Genomic DNA, 21,349 nt, shown 5'->3' with positions numbered 1-21,349 from the left:
GGGTCACCTAAATGACACAGCTAATATCCATAAACTTTAAACATTCCACTCACGCGAATTAAAAAGAGTGTCACAGTTTTCAGCAAGCATGCCACGTACTCCACTTTCACATACCGGCGCACGACAACTCTTCAGCACTTCATGGTTGTGTTCCTAAATGGCCAACAATTTAAGAAATCCACAATACCAAAATGACACTGATAAAGCAACTTGACATCAGCTTTACATATAAAACCACAAAAACTATGTGCATAAACTTACAAGCTAATGAGTCAAGTCTGTTTCTGCAGGTTCACAATTACTTGCGAACTCCACTTTCTTTAACTGCATCACATCTGTTCCCCGCCCCCGATATACCGAACGTTTCATATTGCTCCACCAATATACAAATTATCAATGAGCAGTGGCCGTGTGAATAAAATGTCTCATGAAACCTGCTCTCTATGTATACAATTCATGTTTACACCTGGAGAATGCAGTATGGCTTTCCAGTGATCAAAACTTCATAATCCTTGTCGAGCCACAAAACTGGATCTATATAGCATTAAACCAGTTCCCTGACAAATTCCCCTTCTCGCATTTCCCCGATAACTTATATCTTACAGCAGGTGATACACACCCTGGCTCCCTTCTCTGCAACGGACTTGGCAGTTTCCTATCCAATCCCTGCATCAATGCAAACCAGCTTTTCGAGATTATCAAGAACAACACTATTTCAGACCAGGCTTCAACTAAATAAAAGGCAGATTTAGCCAAAGATTTGCAAATAAAGACAAGCAGGTGATAACAATCTTGCAAAATCCTCCAAAACTTCAAACTGGATTCCGCAGGATCCAGGAGGAAGTTAGGGATAAAAAGGGCAGGCAATTGGAACTATATTTAATTAAAAAGCAGTGATAGTCACAGTGTCATTGAGCTGACAAACTGCCTATTGATGGAAAGAAAGGACAAGAAACAACGAAATTAAGCAAAGAAATGAAGCAAATTAGAAACAAATGGTAGGAGTACACATGGTCAGTTCAAGTGATCTATCAAACGAATTCAACACAAGATGGTTATCCCCTCCCCCTCCCTGTTTTTACCAGTGTTTCCGCCAGTCACCATCACCAGTTTCTCTGGGGGAAGCTCCACGTTAGGGTGCTCCAATTTATTCCCCATCTTCCACTCTCCAACGTGATTTAATTCTCTTTTATCAAACCTGGAGGGAAAAATGAAGAAACCTAACATTTTAAAACATTTTTAACGTTTTAAAAGACATTGTTACACAAGTAGCTACCCGTAGCTGACTTGCAACTGATCCTAGATATACCCAACCTAAAATGAGCTCGCTTTTTCAATAAAAACAAGTTTTTGGTCCACAAATTGGTCCCTTTTGAACAAATTAAATTCATGCAGAAATAAAGTCATTGACCCTATCGATTGTTATGATCATGAACCCACGGATATGGCAAAGAATCATTCATAAGCCTTCCATCATAACTGTGTGTAGTTATGTACTCCAGGGATAGGGTCTGCTCCAGCCCAGGTGGACTCCCTCACCGTACTACGTTACGGAGGGAGTCCAGGGTAAAAAGGGTGCAAAATCGGGCGAAAAATTTTGTAACTAAAATTTGCAACATTTCTATGTTCTCCAATGAGCCAATTTAACGTCTGTAACTCCTATGCGTCCTTATCTCCACGGCTGGTGGGTTTAGAAATTCGACACATCGCCGTCAATGACAAAAACGATAGCGAAGTCTTTCTCTAATTTTACCACATATAATTCAGAATTGTTTAAGGTTTTTGATTTTTATCGATTGGTCCGTGGTGAAATATTAGAGGACACTCGGTTCGACATACTGCCGCCATGCAGCACATCAACTTTGTGATTCTATATTGCATTATATTCCATCTTTAAACATGGCGGTTTCGTTGATGTGTCAATGGTCAGATGAAGGTCCAGAACTTGAAACTTCTTAACCAAACAAAACCGAACCAAACCAAACTAAAATATATATGCCACCGTCCGGCTTTTCTCTTCCCTTCCTCTGGGACTCCACAGTGCGTACAGAGTTTAAGAATATGGGTGTATGATCAAGAACTTGCCCACAGATCTTGCCAGACCTCCTGTTTTATCAATCAGAACCTCAAAGACCCTATTCAAATTGCGAAATTTGATTAACTATTTGGTGTTTCGAAGAATAAAATGTTGACTCATGTATTTCTTTGTACTGAGTTTCATTATACATGTAAATTCCAAACTCAAATTCATGGGAAATTACGCACAGATTAATGCTGATGTACACGGGTACTCGTACTGCACCCATACAAAGATAAGAATGATGCCATCTTTTGACTGAAACCTAAACTTATTAAAGCCATTTCGTGACAATAGCTACATAAGTACATCTGATTTCAAGATATTTTATTGCTTTTATTTAGTGTTGAAACTCTTTCCCTTGTTCGTTTTCAGTATTCTGCTGCTAGCTGAATGCTTTGCTGAATATTCTGCCATGCCCGTCAAAAAAATCCAGGTGATGCCTTTGCATTGAGCCCTCATAAGAGAGGATGTACAAGCAATACGAGCGTTTCACAATAGTGCGCCTCCAAGAGTTTCCAACGCGTTGGCCAATCGCACTGCGCGAAATTTATCGACCCAATCTGCGTTTGGAAACAGTCGACAAATTTCGCGCGTTGTCATTGGCCAACGCGTTGCAAACTTTTGGAAACCCACTATTGCGAATCGCCCGTATGTGCAGGACTATTTTTAATGCAGACGTTTCACAACAGTGCGACTCCAAGAGTTTGCAACGCGTTGGCCAATCACAATGCGCGAAATCTGTCGACCAAATGCGCGTTTGGAAAAAGTTGACGAATTTCGCGCGTAGTGACTGGCCAACGCCTTGCAAACTCTTGAAGGTGCACTATTGTGCATTGCCTGTACGTTTCAAAATGTGTGAACGAATAAAAGAGGCACAGTTTTCTTGCTTAAAGAAGAACAATCTTATTTATGTGGAAACGGAGGTGGCGTACGTGTTTGCGTGACTGTAAATTTATCATGTGATACAACTGCTGGCAACTGACATTCAGTGAGCTAACGATCCATAACCAAAGATCGTACCACTACCAGCGCCGCAAAGGGCCTTCGGCGCAATATCTTTGTCCATAACATCAGTGGAAGGGTTTTACGGAGCGAGATGTTTGGCTGCGCGATTCAACTTCAAGTGAACCTTGATCCTTTGACAATCACATTCGTGACAATGCAGTCTAGACAGTGTGATAAAGTGCATCAGTGTGTTTGTGGTACCAGTTCCACACGAGCTTACAAGCCAGAAATTATTCCCGTTAATTAGCCAGACCCATCCACACTGACAAGTTCTTGGTGAGTACATATGCATGTACGTGTGCGTTTCTAGAGACCACTCTCATTTTGCCTACAAATTATACGGGCAATCAAAGCGTGCAGAATATTTACCCTTTGTTGGTGTTCAATTTTACCTCCATTTCGTTCAAAATGTACCTATGTCCCTTCCATTTTTAGAGGGTTGTATTTAAGTATCTAGTGACAATTATGATCTGGTATTTAGATAGTTGCTTAGGATTTTTAACATGTTGTGAATTTTTGTGTTACTTTTGTACTGAGGCCAGCCATACAGCATGGAGGTATAAATTTCTACCTCCATGCACACAGGAAGTTTCAGCAGCCAAAGCACAGCTGTTATAAGTGAGCATGGTTTTCTGGAGCACACAACTACACACAGTGATGGAATGAAGGTTTATCATTCCCTGCCATTTCTGTGGGTTTGGGATCATATAGATTGATCGGGTCAATGATTTTATTTCTGCATGAACTGAATTCGTTCAAAAGGGACCAAAAAAACTTGTTTGAGTTGAGGGAGGGAGTTTATTTTAGGTTGGGAAGTCAACTTAGGATCGATTGCAAGTGATCTGCGGGTAGCAAATTGTGTAAAGATGTCTACACTTTTAAGATATTATGTGTCATCAACAGTGAAGTGTTTAACATTAAAAGGAGTTTTTTTAATCAATCATTCAGGTATTGATTTTATAATAGGCCCTGTCAAAAGGGGTAAATTTTGAAATAGGACAAAAAGTGTCATGGATTTGAAAAACCTGCCTAGAGGTCAATGTGAATCATTCAGCAGTCCCTTGATGAATTGGAGATGATTTTATTCAATGTTAATTTTTGGGGGGTTTGCTTTCCAGATCTGAGAAAGAAGAAATCACGCTGGAAATTTGAAAATGGGGAATAAATTGGAGCACCCTGATGTGGAGCTTCCCCCAGAGAAACTGGTGATGGTGACTGGCGGAAACACTGGTAAAAACAGAGGGGGAGGGGATAACCATCTTGTATTGAATTCGTTTGATAGATCACTTGAACTGACCATGTGTACTCCCACCAATTGTTTCTAATCTGCTTCGATTCTTTGGTTAATTTAATTGTTTCTTTCCATCAACTGACAGCTCATTTCTCTTCACACTGTGACCAACACTGCTGTTTAGTTCAGTTCTTTGGCTGGTGTCTTTATCCCTATTCTCTCCCAGAGCAGAGCCTGCAGAATCCTCTTTAGAGTTTAGAAGATTTTGTAGGATTAATATCACCCGCCACGGGCTTGTCTGTACTAGTACTTGCAAATGTTTGGCTATGCTCGTTTTTTGCGGGCTCAATTTGGGGTAAGTTTGAATTTACATTTGTGGAAGGCATTTTTGTAATTTTATGTGCTAAATTTTGTTCTTGATAATCTTGAGAAGTGGGTTTACATTGATACAGGGCTGGGATATGAAACTGCCAGGTCCATTGCAGAGAAAGGAGCCAGGGTGTGCATAGCCTGTCGCTCAGAGGACAAGGCTAAAGATGTAAGTTAAAGGGGTGATGTGAGGAGGGCATTTGTTAGGGGACTGATAATGCCCAGTTTTGTGACTCAACCTGCTTACCACGGTTTTCTGAAGTTTAGAGGAGCAGACAGAGTTAGCCTGGAGACCTCAGTCACACATGCACATTTAACAAGTTAAAAGTCCTTTGCTAGCATTAGAAATGCACTCATTACTATAGTTATTGTACAGTAGTCTTTTAGCTACAGGTTAAGTAGCTAGGGATAATTTGCTTAGTGGTTAGCGGATTCGTTTTGAGATCGAACCACCTTCAGTTAGCATCTTTCAAACAAAAACAATCATTGTGCTCCCCACACATATATTTAAGCCTTGCCCAATACATGCATGTGAATTGTGCGAATCTGATTTAGCGATTCTCCAAAGCCATGCTGCATTCTCCAGCAGCAGATTTCAAGAAACGTGGCGTAACCTTGACCCATGCATAAGCCTTGCACCACAAATTAATGCCTTAGCTGCACAATATATTTACGCTCATTTTCACCAAAAGTTGCGCCACATTTTGATAATATTGAATTTCTCGGGCAAGGGAAAAAACAGTTTTTACGACGGCTGTTCCTTTTCAATATAAAAGCAGTCATCAAACACTGGTTGAATCTCCATTTTTAAAGTTTGTTTGTCTTTTTTCGTCGGAACTGAACAAAAAAGCTCGCAGCTTTCTCACAGCCAAACAAGTTTCTTATTACCTTCTACAACAAAGCAGTACGTTTCTCATACAAGCCTTGTTAAGTTCAACAATGATGAGGCTTAACCAAACATGATAAACTAGTCAAATCAGGCATTTTCACTTTGTTTGATGCAACTTGTGCCACTTGAATGGACTGAGTAAGTTACGGCATAATTTGTTGTGTAAGTCGTGGGCTCAAGTTCCATAGTGCATGAGTTTCGAAGAATCAGTCTTCATTTGTTGCACAACTTATAAGATAAAATGTGGCGCAAGTGGAATTACACCGTTGCGTAAAGTTTTGTGAAATTGGCTGCAGGTGTAAGCGTTAATTGTATACATGAGAGAGTATGTTTTGTGAGACATTTTGGTCACACAGTCACTGCGCATTGATAATTGGTATATTAGTGGAGCAATATGACACCTTTCATGTTTTAACCACTTCGCGCCCGTGGTATTTATCAATGTTGATGATGCTGAGATGGGATAATTATCATTTTTTTTCTGTTTTCAAAATTCTTTAAAAATTCAAATCTTCATTTACTTGACACTTACACCCACACGAAGGACTGTCTGACAGACAACATCTATAGAGGGATCCCAATATGACGCTTTTAGCGTCGATCTGCGCGCTTCCGCATTTTAAAACGAGGCTGTATGTGTCAGCTTCAATTCTTAATACGATGAGACGATTAAAAGTAAAGAGTCAAGACACAAAATACAGAAATTCAGACTTTTCAGGCTGCAAATTTTTGTGGAAGAGTCTTTCAGGATGACTTGACATGTAAAATCACACGAAAAATAACGGCAATTCACCGCGAACTAACGTACATGTGCCTGTGATGGTCGTGTATCTTGTGCAGTTGACGTGGTTTAAACTGAAGTGGAGTCACACATAGTACGAACTGGATACTCCATGTACTGTGTGGACTCTGCGGGCACGCGCGATGAAGTTCAACACAAAAAGCCTCGGTTTCAATGCAGATATTTGCGCAGACGGCACTCATGTGAAATCCCTCTATCGACGCTGGCGTATTTCAGCCAGGCCTGCCCTCTTGTAAAAAGAGCCCAGATTTTGCAGTGTTACGTAATTTTCTTTAGTTCTCGAAACTAGCTCAGTTTGCTGCTGACCTCCTTTCAATAGGGGCCAGATTAGCGTGCAGTGGTACTGTGGGGCTCATCGCTGCAGCGGTGGAGTGCTTTTGTCCCCGGTGGTAATCTGCTCACGCTGAATGCCCCAAACCGTGGTAAACTGTTTCAAAACAAGGCTGGATTATCTCCACTATTGAGAATGAAAAAATGTTGGTAATTCCCGGCAGCCTTGTCTTTTGTTACGAGTACGTTTTTTGTTACAAGGCCCAGTTGCCTTTGTCCGATTTCGGAGACCCCGGCCACTCGTATAAAGACTACATGTCCGAAACGGAAATGGCAAGTACTTAAGGGAGGGGAGCAGATGTGATGGTTACAGTTGGAGTTTGCAAGTATATGTAGTTATATAAACCTCTCAGAAACAAATCTGACTCAATTATCTTGTAAATGCACATACATGTACATTCAGATGTCAGGTTGCTCTGTCAACCACCACGTCACTTTGTTGATTCATTTGTTGCATTTTAGGCAATTGAGCGAATGCAAAAGGAACACAAGAATGAAGTGCTGAAGAGTCGAAGTGTTCGGGTATGTAAAAACTGAACTACATAGCTTGCGTTTTGTGGGAAATAGTCTTTTCATTTGTACGTTTGTACTTGAGGGACATAACCTGTGTCATTCAAGTGATCCAAAGAATAGCAGAGAACAACTTAAAAAAATTTTAACTAAAGGAAATTTTTTCACTATTGTTTGGTTTAGCAATAAAGGTTAATTTGCTTATGGCCAATAAAGTTGAAAACCTCTGGTTTCCAGCCAATGTGGCCAATCGACCTGGTGCTATATCCAGTTTTAAGGGGCCAAAATGACTGAGAGCATCTGTGATCTCCCCACCCCTGGGCGGGACACTAGACCACAGCAAGTGTCTCCTCGTTCACTAGCTGTCGTTGGCGCTCATTTACATTTCAGCACTTTTCCTACCTCCCTGATTCCAAGGTGGAGAGAGGCAAGAAAGGAAGAAGTGACTTGTCCAGGGTCATAATTTAAAGTGACTTGTCCAGGGTCATAATTTAAAGTGACTTGTCCAGGGTCATAATTTAAAGTGACTTGTCCAGGGTCATAATTTAAAGTGACTTGTCCAGGGTCATAATTTAAAGTGACTTGTCCAGGGTCATAATTTAAAGTGACTTGTCCAGGGTCATAATTTAAAGTGACTTGTCCAGGGTCATAATTTAACCTATGGCCCAGAAGCAGCTAGATCCAACCCTGGGCCCTTTTTGTTCATAAGTTATAATGGTATAACCACAGGTCCCACTCTCTTGGCACTTTGCCAATATGGACTGACACAATTGGGTCATGATGAGTGCAGCATATAATGCACATCTGTGTGCAACAAGGGACTGACCAAAAGAGGTCCTATGTCATCTTAAGGCCGAAGGCTGAAGGAAATAGGACCCGGTGCCTGAGGAGAGATGCACAAGTGACTGCATCATGTCCGTCCATAGTACGTACCCCTCCGTCCAAAATATTAAACGTGAAAAAAAGGAGGGGGGTTTAACCAGCTGAAATATTTGGGTATATTGCCCAACCGGACACTAGTACTCTGGAATTCACATGTGTACATTGCCTCACCATGCATCCATTTTACACGGATCCAAGTTTCGTGCTCTAGCCTATATTGGACTTGGTCCACATGACTGAGGTTCAGCCAACCAGGATAAAGAATCATGCAGCAAGAGATGTGTTATAACCCTCATATCTAGTATGACAACTTCCTGTAGATCCAAGAGTGTTTTTTTTTTAAGGTAGGCAAGTTGGAAGAGGCCCTAGCTGAACTACTTTGAGAAGGTCAAAACCTTTTCCTCGATCCTCCTGTGTAAAATAATCTCACCAGGCCTCCTTCTACTATTTCCTTGAAGGCATCTGGCCAGCCCTCCTCCACCGCCGAAGAAGCCGAGGTCAAACCGCTGAATGTTGAATACATCAAGTTGGACCTGTCCTCGCTACAGTCCACCATGGACTTCATTCGGGAGACCAAGCAGAGGATGCAGTCGCTGAACGTCCTGGTGTGTAACGCCGGCATCGCCTTTGTCCAACAAGGTTCAGTATTTCACAATAGCATAGTCATTAAAGAACAGAGGACATGTGCGAGTCGGTGGACACCTATGTTGATAGGGCGGACCTTGCCCCAATGTATCGCAGTTTGTGACCTCTAATATGCTGCATTTTGGGGATTCCCTGTTTGAATATCAAATTTACTCTTTGCCAGGAGCAATCATGGAAGTCAACTGAGGCAACTTGAAAATGTCTCATATTTTTCAGAACATAGTTGACATTTGAATAAAAATAAATGTGTTAGCTCTTTCCGACAAGTGATTTCCATTTTCAGAGGGCATCATAATAATATCTAGATAATATGTGTTTGTCTCCTCTAGAGGCACTCTGATATTTTTTGTCTGGATTTGAGGGGCAGCATATGTAATATTTAAAAAGATATTTAAAATTAATAAAATTTGTTGGTTACACTAAATAACCTTGTTTCATTAATTTGTCATTTTTCAATGCTACAGGATACACAGAAGATAATTATGAGCTTCACTTCCAAGTGAACTATCTATCACATATCCTGATTGCACTGCATCTCATGCCCCTGCTGCGTGCTGGTGCTCCCGACTCCCGCATTGTGTTCCTGTCATCAGTCGCACACAGCAGTGGGAAACTAGACCTGGATAACATGCAGTGCCGCAAATCCTACAGTCGCTATGGAGCCTATGCATCTTCCAAGGCCTACGTGGTGAGATTTCCTGTTACTATTCTCAGTGAAGAGGGCTAGAGGAGAATAAAAAGGGCCCATTGGATTCAGATATTTCACCGCCTCTACCACCCACCACCTCAAAATGGTAGTGAAATGGTATTATGTGCATCATCAGGTCAGAATGCGATTGCAGTTCCTTGTCCAAATAGTACATTTGCACCCAACTTTCATTATGAAATCAATGTCGTGTTAATTAAAGGTCATGGCTGCATGCCTACTTGCTCGGAGGCTGAAGGGTACTGGTGTGAGCACTTTTGCAGTTGATCCTGGAGTGGTCAACACAGATATCCAACGTAACTTCAGTGACTGGAGACTGCTGAGCTTTTTTATGGGGGCTTACAGTAAAATGGGTGAGCTCATGGGATGAGATATTTATGTATAGGCTTAATTTTTGTAATTAACAATTTTAGTCATGTGAAGTCCACGTCTAAGAAGCAGCAACCCACTGGTGGTCATATCAACACTGTTTCAAACTTCAGGTTTACGTGCATGAAGCAGCGTGGTTTTTGCCAAAACATTTTGAATTTTCCATCACTTAAGAGAAGTATGCTCAGAAAGCCCACTGAATGTATAGCACGGATTGCCCTTCTCTGTTCATTATAGGCATGATGCGTACACCAAAGAAGGGGGCAGCGACTAGTGTTGTGGCCTGCATCCAGCCAAGCCTTTCTGGCAGAACTGCAGTGTTCATGAAAAACTGTCAACCTGCTAATCCAGCAAGCTTCTGTCGGTAAGGCTTCTAAAAATGTTTACTTTTAAGGTTGACGAAACAGTTTAATGTAACCAAAAAATTGTAAAGAGAAAAGTGGATCAGAGGAGTCATTTCATTTTTATCTACCTTGACCAATTTGAATGCAAAAGCTAACCGATGATCCCAACTGATTGGACTTCCTTGATTTTTGACTCTTGGGTCCTCTTGGTGTGTAATCAAATTAGCTTCCTGACCCACAGGTTCCTTGTCCTCTAACCCATCAGCATTATTGCCATGTGGGTCATGAATGACCCTTGGTGATCCATGAGATCGATGAGGCTTTTCCACCTGCAGTCTGTCCTTTGCCCTTCTATACAACATTCGGAGGGCAAAATTTGGCATTCTGAGCCTTCATCTTTGGATTGCCCCCTCTGGGATGATAGGCATTGCAGGGGGGCAAGGGGGGTCAAGTGCCCCCACCCCTGGAAATAAAATTGGGGGGAAAATGTAGGGATTGGAGGGGGGCAAGAGAAACAGAGATGAAGGGAATGAAATTAGAGAGGGAAATTAGATGAGTACGCTGTCGGAGTAAGGAAGTGGTCAAGCTTTCATCGGAAGTGGCTCTGACTTCATCAGGACTGAAGTTAAGGAGCAGCAACTTGGACTTAAATACTATGGAGGGACGTCACGAACAAAGTCAATGTTGTAGATGTGATTGTAACCAGTTATTATGACAGACGCGGGAGAGATCGGTTTGTTTGATTTGCTCTGTTGACCTTGGCTATCCCACATGTGGCTAACATCCTTGCCATCCATTCTGTTGATTGTGGAAGCCTCAGTACTCTTGATCTCAAGCAATTCTCTGATCAGTCTCATCCCTTGATGGCTGACCCTGGCCAAACGCTTACATTCGTCCCAGAGAGGTGTGTTGTGTGTTCTTGCATGTAGGTTTGGCCAGTGCGGATTCTTTTACCCTGTGCTGATCAGTAGCTCGTATGTGCTCCGATACCCATGTCTTCAGGGGACGCTTGGTTTGCCCTACGTACTGGGCTCTGCAGCTACATGTACATGGGAGGAAAATCTTCAAAATTGCTTGAAAAAACCTTAAAAATTGACCTCGGCCCACTTTGAATGGTATACATGTATCAGTTTGCAGCTGATAAGTGCTTCGCCCTCCCCCAAAATTCCTGGTAATGCCCATGCTAGGGTCCTTAATTTCCAACTCCAGGCCTTTGACTCGGGAGTCTTCGTTTTTGCATTGATTCCTTTGGTTTCTGATTCAAGAGTCTTTCATGTGGTTGTTTTTTTTTAGTGATGAGGCAAATCAGGAGAAGCTTTGGAATTACACTCTTGGATGTCTCAGTCAGTTCATCAATGATGATGCCCTCAAAGAAGCCTTCCCGTTTGCCGAGCCAGATTTGCTAGTCATTCCCAAGAACACGGAGACTGTCGAAGAGCAGATTGCAGATGAGTTGGGGAAACAAGAAGGGAGCCCAGATGGCAAGGAGGGATGTCAGCCCAGAGGAGGTGAGGCATCTTTTGCGAGCAAAAAGGAAGAGACAGAGCCTGAGAAGGAACACCCATCTGAAGCTGCAGAGGTAGCCTCAGAAACCGTCAAGATAACACAAGAAGCAAATGGATATAGTTCAGGAGAAAAGATGCGTGGAGATGCACCCGAAGATGAGGAAAAGCCCACCAGATGCGAGGTAGCAGGAGAGGAGCAATCCGAGAAAGAACCCTCGTCTGAAGGTGCAGAGGAAACCTCTGAAACCATCCACATAATGCAAGAAGCGAATGGAGATAGTTCACGAGAAAAGATGCGTGGCGATGCACCCGAAGATGAGGAAAAGCCCACCAGATGCGAGGTAGCGGGAGAGGGGCGATCCGAGAAAGAACCCTCGTCTGAAGGTGCAGAGAAAACCTCTGAAACCATCCACATAATGCAAGAAGGGAATGGAGATGCTTCAGGGGTAAAGATGCAGGGAGATGCACCTGAAGATAAGGAAAAAGAGTAGGAGGCATCTTGAAAAGGAAGATGAGAGGAACTGGGCAAGGATAAGTCGGGTTACAATTGATAATTTAGTAAAAGCCTCCAAGAGGAAAGCTCTCTTCAGGCCTGCAACTTTTCCTCGGATCAGCTGATTGCCTCGTTTTTCACTTCACACTCATACCAATGAAAAATTGTAAAACACTGAACAAAGTCTTGTAAAGATTGGAATCTCCTCATTTTTGTTAAAGTCCCAAAGTTGCATGCCTGTCTCTTGGAAAGAAACTCATTGATTTCTTAAACTTAAGGAGTATTTAACTATCTGACTAGATTCTACGAATTGTATCTCAATTAATCACTTGCTGCTGGGTAGATTTTTCTTGAGCAAGATAAGATGCCAGGTCCTTTTCAAGATTTTCCGTTTTCAAAATTCTTCAAAAATGCATCATTTCATTTAATGGCCCTTAATGCCTACATGAAGGACTCTTTGGGCACTACTCTAAAGATGACAGTTAACCTTCATTAGCGTCCTGATGAAAACAGAAATTACATGAGCGATAAAAATGTCGCAGGTTGCCATTGATTCTACATTGTGCGAGATTCCGTCCTGTAGTCGAAGGCCTTTGATACTGGCAACTTGCAACTCATTTTGCTAGGTTGTTTTGTAGGTTAGGTATATTGCATTTGTCATCTTCTGTGAAATTAGAGTAACAATTAATTTCTTAATGTATCCTCTTTTGTATTGACTTGATTTGGCAAACATTTTCGCAGCATTTTAGTTTTACTGAGTGATTCCAGCTTAAAGTTCAAACTCAAGCATGCAGTTTACATCAATTGTAAAAATCATGCTGTAAGATTTTCAGAATAATTTCTACGTTGTGTCATTCTGGAAGCATGTTGCCGTTGCTAAATGTAAAGGAGACATAATCATGTATTTTCGTTTTGAACACATCATGTACGTGTGTGTTCACCTGATGAATTTGGGAGTATTTCTAAATGCCAAAAATCATATCCAGTACTTACTCTTGCTTTTTGCAGTATACTCTTACAGTAAAGTGATTTATGCCACAGCATTCAGATAAGTTTGAAATATATTGATTTTTATACTGAAATTTGTGTTTAAATGCAATGGTAATCAGGAATAGTGTTCACATTTCTTTTTTTTTCTGGTAAGGAGTAAATTTTGTGATGTCTTTCAGTTTTACTTCAGGCGAAATTTTTTTGATCTTTAAGTAACTGCAGATGTGCCTTTTTGGAGTAATTTTACAGTTTTTGATCCTTCTGGAATTCCAATTCCAATTTAAATTCTGAAATACGCTGTTAAATGTGTTTTACTGTTATCTTTGTATGCAAAATATACATTGTAAACGCATTGAAAGAGTTGCGCTTTGAGGGGATGTAGATGTGTCAAGTGCCTGCATCAAAATCAATTTCCCATGTAACAGTGCCATTGCCAGATATTATTGTGTATAAATCTACTCACATCACCTGAGTCATTTCCTCCAGAAAAGTTCTTTGTATGAACTGAATAAATTGGTCAAGTGCTTCATTTTCAGTTGCTTCAAGGATATTTTGTTTCATTCCTTCAAGAATTTTGCTGTGTTGTATTAGAGTCCATCACAAGTCCTTTCACAAGTCCCTTCACGGTACGAGTCATAAGTAACCCTGCGAACAATGACAGAAGAACAGTTCTGCCTCAGTTCATTTGAGTAGCGTGTGAATTGGCTTAAGAGTGTACCACTTGTGATGAACTTGCAGGGACTCGTGGTCGACTCGGATTATATACAGTATGCAGTAATGGACTTCGCTGTCTGGGGACAGATCTTGCCCAGATGGAGGACATCAGCTTATCTGAATGCAGTTGGCCTGTGACCGATCAGCCTGATGCACATGGATCCGACATGTCTGTGTACGTCAAGCACCAAGTAGTTGCGGTGACTGTCAGTCGGCCCTCCTTACATCTCCGCTTCTCCTGAAGGGCCAAGTATGCAACAAACTAATTTTGCCTACCAAATGCAGTGATATATAAGTGGGTATCGAACACTAACAAACATGACATCCTCCAATAGCAAAGTTTGCCGACAGTGGGTAAAGTACTTGGACTAATGATGTGCCGAGTACTACACTGAATAGGACCCCATGTTTATTGACGTGTAATACCCAGACTACTGTAGGTCACATTACGTTATTGCTGGGCGCAATCGGTCTATACTTGCAGGAGATGTGGATGTTTCATGCAGTGCTGTAGTCAGGTCCATCATGAGGCCGAAACAAGACCCACAGTCTGAATTCAATTCACATGCTATTCTAATGAACTGCACCTTAAAGCATTCCTTTGTCACTGTTCACCGTTACTTGGTAACTGGTCCTGGCCACAACAGGTTGATGGCCTACTCGTGAGAGAGAGTGAAGTACAAAAGCATGTTTACAAACAATGTTTAAACACAGAATGCGCATGAACTATTTCATCTTTCCACAAAAAAACAAACCTCGACTTCGGCACAACAGAAATGGCATCCTCACAAAGTAGTAAGCATTTTCACAGCCAATGGTGACTCCATTGTACCAAGACAAACCAACTCCTTTTCTTTCGCATGTCATCTCTGATTTCCATGAGATTATGAATTAATCCCTCCCTTAAAGGCAAACTAGGGTTCCAATAAGCCTTTTGCGAGTTAACTTAGACCAAAATCTCGTACACTGAGTTCTTTATAATTCATGCTAACATAACATCTTGAATTCTCCATTCTAAAACCAATGTTGCTATACCTCGTGATACCTCATTGCTTTACCTCGGGGCAAGCTTTTGCTTAGTTATATAGGAGACTCCTTGCAACAATACACAGTTCTCAATGGATAAGAAGGGCTCAAAGGAACCAGTCCATTCCAGAGATGGTGGTCGCTATGCGCAAGCTTGCCGTGAATCACGAAGTATAGGCAAGTGTCTTTAGTCTGGGGAATTCAAATTGTTATGTTTATGTGCAATCAGATAACTCAGTGTACCAGATTTATTCAAATTTAACTTGCAAATGGCTTATTCAAAACCACCTTTGGAGATTTGACAAAAACTAACAGGGATAACTTTACAAATTAATCGACATTGCAAGCCATGTTTCATTCAGGGATCCCATTCAGGTCTTTTATTCCTGTTGTTATGCGTTTGAGATTCTTTTTCTTTACACATTTCAATACAGCCTTGATCAGTTCAGGCAGAATACACGATCCACCCAAAACAAAATCAGGTCGAATAATAATGTGCTACATAATGTACTGACGTACCTCACGTCAAGACAAGTCTGGTACATCAACACTTTGAAAAAAAAAAACACAACCAAAGAAAAAAACTTCAGTGATTGATTTCGATATCATTGGGTAAATCTTGCCGGACAATGCCCCTCAACGCCTCGGGAGAGGCGGGCGTTGCCACACCTCAGTGGCCTAGTCGCACTCCTCTAGGCCTGGTACTGCTTCCAGCGTGACAGGGGACCATGGTTGGGCAGGTACTGCACGCTCACACCGTCTGGGATCAGGCGGCCCTCGCTGCGCAGCTCCTCGTACCTCTCCCGGGTGAACTTGGTGAAGCCCCAGTTCTCAGAGGTGAAGATCTGTTGAGACAAAGCAAAAGTTTAGGAGGGGGGGAGGGGAGATGCTGCAAATAAGGAAAAAATCCTCGAAACGTCCAACTGAGGGGGAAATGCAACAATAAAAAACTAATGACAGTTTTCCAGGGTTGTCACATATAATGCAGAAGTTCTTTTAAAAATAGCTATGCTTAATATGTAAATCTTGCGCAAGTACAAGTCAAAAACATTGCCAAGCCAAGTAATTAACCCCCCCCCAAATTTCTTGGTCAGAAATCTTGAAATCTGCAAGAGTTCAGAAAGATTTACTCCCCTCAAATATCAAAGCAGCACTTTCAAGGGGTGTGAGTGGAACATTAAAAAAACAGCTGAAAATAGCTGAAATCGTAAGCACGAAGCATATACGGTGTGGGGCCCGGGGCCAAACCTTGAAATGTAGATGCTCTGTGATGCATTTTACAGCCTCCTGGTGCAACCATTGGCCATTTTGTTTTGTCATTTAGGCTGTGCATATTTTTAATTTTACTTTTTCTTCACGTTTGGTTGAAATTCCCAGGTTAAAATGAACTATGTAAATATGGAGGCTTGTGAGTTGGCTCTTTTCCCTCCTGATCTAACCACGTTTTCAAAATTTCTATCGTTTAATGCTCATAGGACGCCCCAGGCTTTTGGATTTTCTGGGCATGGACTGTGTTTTCTCCTTGTCACATCTACAGCGAATTCCATTCACATCCATTTCTGTGGATTTGTAACTTGAGGATCGGCCTTATCAAAGGCTGTATCCAAGTCAGAACTTGTTTAGATGACTGTACATTTGTATGTTTCGATCAGTTTATGTCCCAAAAATTGTTTGAAAGCCCGTACAAAACGATGCAAAACCGTGAGATAATACAAGGCACAAGAGCTTTGCCTACCCCACGCCAGTTGTCATGAGTTGCTGCGAAAGCAAAAATTTACTGCACATGTACACTCGTATACATTACGATGCTTTCCTCCAGTACTGTTCGGTGTCGGAAAGAGGATGTGCTAAGTTTGGCCTGGCCTTTGTGTCGATAGAAAACGAAAAAAATGAAAAATCAGCACTTGCGCAGGAAGAAAAATGAGGAAAATCTGGCCCGTCGATGGCAAAATAGCGGGAAATGGCATGTTTAACAAAAAAGGGGAAATCCGCTAAAAAGCGGAGATTTCATACCCCTGCACTTTGATTACAAAACATCTCAGACTGAAACAAAGCTAAGGTCCTGCAGCAAGAGGTTGGATCAAGTCTCAGAATGAGAGGTTGTCACACTGGCTGGTTGTTAAGAACATGAAGCACAAGAAAACTGTACGTCTGTAGGTACTCTCCATGTACTAACATTCCAACTGGTTTACTGATAATAAAATCAATGAAATGATGCACCTCACACAGGAATCTGCACACGCTTGAAACCTTCCACTGCCCTCTTCTAGTCTGATGATGTCTTCTGCATCGTATTTCAAATACAAAAAGTACACTTGATGTACATCCCAAGGGTTTCGTTCCAACATTCACAAACAGGTCTTGGGTCATACCTTTTGTCTGCCTGGGAACTTGAACTTGGCGCGGCGGAAGGCCTCAATGGCGAAGGCCTTGTTGCTGTCCTTGGTCCTGATGGACATGATGGTCTGGCCGATGTGGACGCGAGCCACGGTGCCCTGAGGCTTGCCAAAGGCTCCCCTCATTCCGGTTTGGAGCCTGTAAGAAAGGGGTAGAGGAATGGCATACGGTAAGAGTCAGCCCCAGTAGCACAGATTGACATGAGGAAATAGTAATAGCAATAGTAGTAAAGATAAGTAGTTTTCTAGGGATCTCTCACACATCACCAGTATCATACAAGTATAGAGACACAGCTGAGATTTGAACTGGGTATAACCACAGAGATGAAAGTGTTATTTTCTTGAGTTTCTTGAGGTGCAAAAAACTCTCAACCACTTTTACTTGCAACAAGGTGCTCAACAATGCACTCTGGATTTACCCTAAGCATGTCTTTCAAAGTCAGATATGAGATTTGTCGGTACATAAATGAATTCAGAACTGCACAGCTCAGTCACAAGTAATGTCTACAGGTTTCAAAGTGCCAGCTTCACAAAGTGTAAAGAATGCACATCGGTTTGATGCAGTGTTGGTTTGTGGATGTTGCCCAACATGGTGGAGGAGAGGGAACGTAATGCGAGAGAGTAATCAATGCACAATCTAAGCTTACCTATCAGCTCCGGCACACGACAACATCTTGTTGATGCGCACGACATGGAAGGGGTGGAGACGTATCCGGATGTGGAAGGAGTCTTTGCCGCAGTGTTTGACCATGTACTTGTTGGCGCAGATGCGGCCTGCCTCTAGCGCCTCCGAGGACAGCTGCTCAAACTCGTCCGAGACCAGGTGCACGCAGAGAGGGAACTCATCCACACGGGCCTTCTTGCGGCCCAGGTCGTAGATACGCAGCTTGGGGTCTAGAGGAGGGAGGACAATGTTTTCTTGAAAGGTCCATTTATTTGGGGGATTAAGTCACAGCTTGGAATTTCCACTTGCTTCTCCCACCCCCAAATTGTAGTCAATTTATCACAAGATGACCCTTTATGACCATTGAGATTGATTTGAGTGCTATTCTGATCTTTGAAGCTTCAAAGCTCCTCTGATATTGCTCTACTGGGAGCTTACCACCACCAAGGTTAAACGTGACCCACCACCCCAAAACCAGGCTGAAGTCGGTAACTTCATGACCCTAAAATAGTGGAACTTCCACCTTTCAGATTTTCATGGGAGTTTTACAGCTATCCCTACCCATGAGAAGCTTACTGCAGACAGAAATTTTGAGCTAACATGGATCACTTTAAAGAGCATAAAAGGCTGAAGGAGGGGAACTGTCCAACATTACAAATACCAACTTCAGCCGGGTTTTGGGAAAGTGGGTCACAAATTATTCTGATCTTGTTCGAAACTGGAAGGAATGCACGACTAATGAACAGGCCAATGGTTCAAGGAAGGCAAAGGCAGTTTTGAGATCCATATACCAGTACTGGCAATGCTGGTCTATTCCATTTATCGGCAGAGCTTGCGATTCAGAACCATCTATCAGTTTCACTGATCTTGAGAAGAAATGGTGCATTACTAGTTTAGGCAGCTAGTATTTCTAGTAGCCCTTTCTGGTGGTATTACTTTGGACTAATAGAGACGTCCCTTTCAACCCAATATTCCGTAAATCAATTCAAAAATTCCACATTTCAGTTCCTGGTGGAGTTTAATGCTGCAAACCTCTGCTCTTTTTCTTCACTTTGGACAAATTGTCTCGACTGGGTGTAAAGACTTATTCAAATTTGCTAGTGTCTGCATGGATTTGACCAGATTCAAGAGGGTTTGTTGCAAAAATGATTACGAAAGGTTTCAAGAAAATGGCCACTCCCAAAGTGCTCTTCTGGAAGGTACGCTAATGTAGCTAGCTTGTTGGTTCTTTCATACATTCCAACCAAGAATTAAACAGAGCTGTAACTCTAAAACAAATCCTACCTGGGACACCACGGCAAAACCTTGACTTGGGATAAGGCTTGTTCTTACAGTAACGATAGCTGGAAAAGAAAGTTGTCATTATAGCTATGAACAACGGGCCTCTGCTCTGATTTTAAAGCATGTCAACCCTTACACACTGCGTTGTGGAAAAAAAGGAGGCAAAATCGTATAACCCTGTTACACAGAAACCATACATGGCTTTACATCTTCGTATGTACTTTTGTCCACACTTTTACAAATAAGGCCAAGTAAAAGAACAAAATCAGTTAATCATCCCGTTTTTTCTAAAGTGAGGATGAGGGTCTGTTTAATTTTTTTTCCAAGATGGCTGCCAGTGTATGAATTCAAAACAGCTGCCAAGTTTTCAGTTCAAAATGACTGCCAGCCTTTTATTTCGTGTACAGTAGAGACAAAATATTCATGTTAACAATGTTGCTTTTATTTCATTGACGTGTTATTTCATGTTATTGGTCATTGGAATGGAAGCAAATTGGACCAACTCAGTGCAGCTTTCATCTGTGGCTGACCGGAAAACAAAAGGAAAAGGAAACGAAGGCAGTGCTTTGTGTGTCGGATTTCAAGGCACCCAACAGGTGCTCTGGTATAGGTTGTACCATACAAAACTGGTTCTCTCGTCACCTTGCGTGACACAAACAAGGAACCGGTGAAGTTAAATTTGAATAACATTAATATGCATGTCACTGTACCATGTTCCACACACGTGCTGTGGGCGTACTGTACACTTACAAAGTGCACGCGCAACTTATTACTAAGCAATACTGTGACAACGTGAATTATGGATCTACGGCACCGGTCCAAACTCTAAGGAATATCTAGTGTAAGTAAAATTGTCGAGTCATTCTCATTTCGGAAGATATTAGGATTCAAAGTTTGTGACAATCCTGCAGTTTGAGTTTCAGGCATTTAAGACATGCCTTGGAGTAGGGCTGTGGTGGTGACACATAAGGGACAGAGTGTAAAAGAGAGCAACTACAGCACTACGTGTCTAAAGTATTACGAGCATGAATGGTGTGGCAACAACATTGCAACAATTGCACACTAAGCCTATTTCACGCTCAGTGTTTGGTGGCGTGTTGAATACGTGATGGGTGCACACTTGGGCTTGCAAGTTTCTTTTTAAAAACCTAAAAATCTGATTACAATTTTCCACCCCATGAAAAGTAACAAATTAAGTAACTCGTCGTAATATGATGACTGATAGCATTATAGTAATATTAGTATTGAATGATCCTACCATCTTGCTGGTCGTCGCCCCATCTTGCCTGTTTTGAGGCTGAAATTGCAACAAATGAATGTACCCGTTAAACACCGAACGAAATCAAAATATTCAATAACTGTTTCTCACTCTAAAGTTAGTGATGATCACGACTAATTTTGTTGTGAAATAACGATGACGAAGGATTTTAGCAGTAACCTTTCGAAGGCTCTCACCTTTTTGTCAATCAAGGGCAAAAGAGGCCGATAGAGGGCGTCAATTAAAGTAGCTACAAATTGCTTGCTCATGTAAAACGTCTGCAGTGCTTTTCGTTCACATTCAGCTCTGAACTTCATGAACTTTAGAAATATCGCTCGTAATAATCTTCTTATTTTATCTGAATCACGTTATGTTTATTTCTTTGAATATTCCTTGTGGAAATATTTATAATGAACATTCTAGTGGGCAGACTGAAACATGTTTAGTGATTACTAAAAATAGACAACAGAGGGCGCGGCGCCAAATACGCGCACACCATCGTCACCAGGGCCACCTGTCCACCGTCATGATCGTATCACTTGTACCAGATGTTGTTTGCATTTTGCTTGCCGATTGCGCGATCATCAACTTGGACTAAACTTCATATTTCTCAGCATGCATGACATGTCATTGCTTTGGTTTGTGATTTGAGCTTACTTATTAAGTAAAACAAAACTACAGGCAGAATGGCGACCAGGGATCCCTTGCTCAGCAATCTGAAAGGTAAGAGTAATTTAAACAATTGCCAGTCATAACGCCGTACTCGCTCGTCCACCCCACCTCTAACGGGATCAGGTCAACTCGGACCCAAACCAACTCGGACCCATGCCAACTCGGACCCTGGACCAACTCAGACCCAC

At 41.9% G+C, this 21,349-nt stretch overlaps 3 protein-coding genes across 5 annotated transcripts in view; 2 read left to right on the top strand and 1 right to left on the bottom strand.

Moving 5' to 3' along the window:
• Positions 1–3,141: 3,141 nt before the first annotated feature.
• On the top strand, positions 3,142–13,685 carry LOC110980252 (retinol dehydrogenase 11-like). Of its 3 annotated transcripts, XM_022236759.2 has the most exons (9): positions 3,142–3,361; positions 4,204–4,315; positions 4,769–4,854; positions 7,169–7,228; positions 8,557–8,737; positions 9,208–9,431; positions 9,652–9,802; positions 10,056–10,182; positions 11,456–13,685. In XM_022236759.2, the coding sequence occupies exons 2-9, from the start codon at positions 4,240–4,242 to the stop codon at positions 12,156–12,158; spliced, it is 1,608 nt and encodes a 535-aa protein (XP_022092451.2). In that variant the 5' UTR covers positions 3,142–3,361; positions 4,204–4,239; the 3' UTR covers positions 12,159–13,685. The 3 variants fall into 3 exon arrangements, with proteins under 3 accessions (XP_022092451.2, XP_086994850.1, XP_022092454.2); XM_087138724.1 differs by lacking the exons at positions 3,142–3,361; positions 4,204–4,315; positions 4,769–4,854 and adding an exon at positions 6,406–6,798; XM_022236762.2 differs by lacking the exons at positions 3,142–3,361; positions 4,204–4,315; positions 4,769–4,854 and adding an exon at positions 6,816–6,979.
• Positions 13,686–15,242: 1,557 nt separating this feature from the next.
• On the bottom strand, positions 15,243–20,649 carry rpl10l (ribosomal protein L10 like). Its single transcript, XM_022236758.2, has 5 exons — positions 20,490–20,649; positions 19,235–19,293; positions 17,934–18,180; positions 17,263–17,425; positions 15,243–15,735 (listed from the first exon to the last, which is right to left on the bottom strand). Exons 1-5 carry the CDS (start codon positions 20,510–20,512, stop codon positions 15,583–15,585), a joined length of 645 nt encoding a protein of 214 aa, XP_022092450.1. The 5' UTR covers positions 20,513–20,649; the 3' UTR covers positions 15,243–15,582.
• A 323-nt stretch (positions 20,650–20,972) lies between these two features.
• The window catches only part of LOC110980329 (uncharacterized), a 48,176-nt gene continuing 47,799 nt past the window's right edge, over positions 20,973–21,349 (top strand). The window contains exon 1 of the mRNA XM_022236914.2: positions 20,973–21,212. Coding sequence (XP_022092606.2) covers positions 21,176–21,212 — 37 coding nt within the window. The 5' untranslated portion in view covers positions 20,973–21,175. The remainder of the gene's footprint in view (positions 21,213–21,349) is intronic.

This window comes from Acanthaster planci, linkage group LG07 (assembly GCF_054643075.1).
Source record: "Acanthaster planci isolate LZ-2023a linkage group LG07, COTS_SCS, whole genome shotgun sequence".
Taxonomy (NCBI): Eukaryota; Metazoa; Echinodermata; class Asteroidea; order Valvatida; family Acanthasteridae; genus Acanthaster; species Acanthaster planci.
Note: the sequence above shows the minus strand (reverse complement) of the source record. Positions and strands in the feature narration are given on the sequence as shown.

Coding starts and splice junctions, on each gene's coding strand:
- LOC110980252 (XM_022236759.2), top strand. CDS start 4,240: ATGGGGAATAAATTGGAGCACCCTGATGTGGAGCTTCCCCCAGAGAAA. Junction 9,432..9,651: donor CATCTTCCAAGGCCTACGTG/GTGAGATTTCCT, acceptor TGTTAATTAAAG/GTCATGGCTGCATGCCTACT. Junction 9,803..10,055: donor GGGGGCTTACAGTAAAATGG/GTGAGCTCATGG, acceptor TGTTCATTATAG/GCATGATGCGTACACCAAAG.
- rpl10l (XM_022236758.2), bottom strand. CDS start 20,512: ATGGGGCGACGACCAGCAAGATG. Junction 18,181..19,234: donor GTTTTGCCGTGGTGTCCCAG/GTAGGATTTGTT, acceptor TCCCTCCTCTAG/ACCCCAAGCTGCGTATCTAC. Junction 15,736..17,262: donor AGTTCCCAGGCAGACAAAAG/GTATGACCCAAG, acceptor TTGTCTCAACAG/ATCTTCACCTCTGAGAACTG.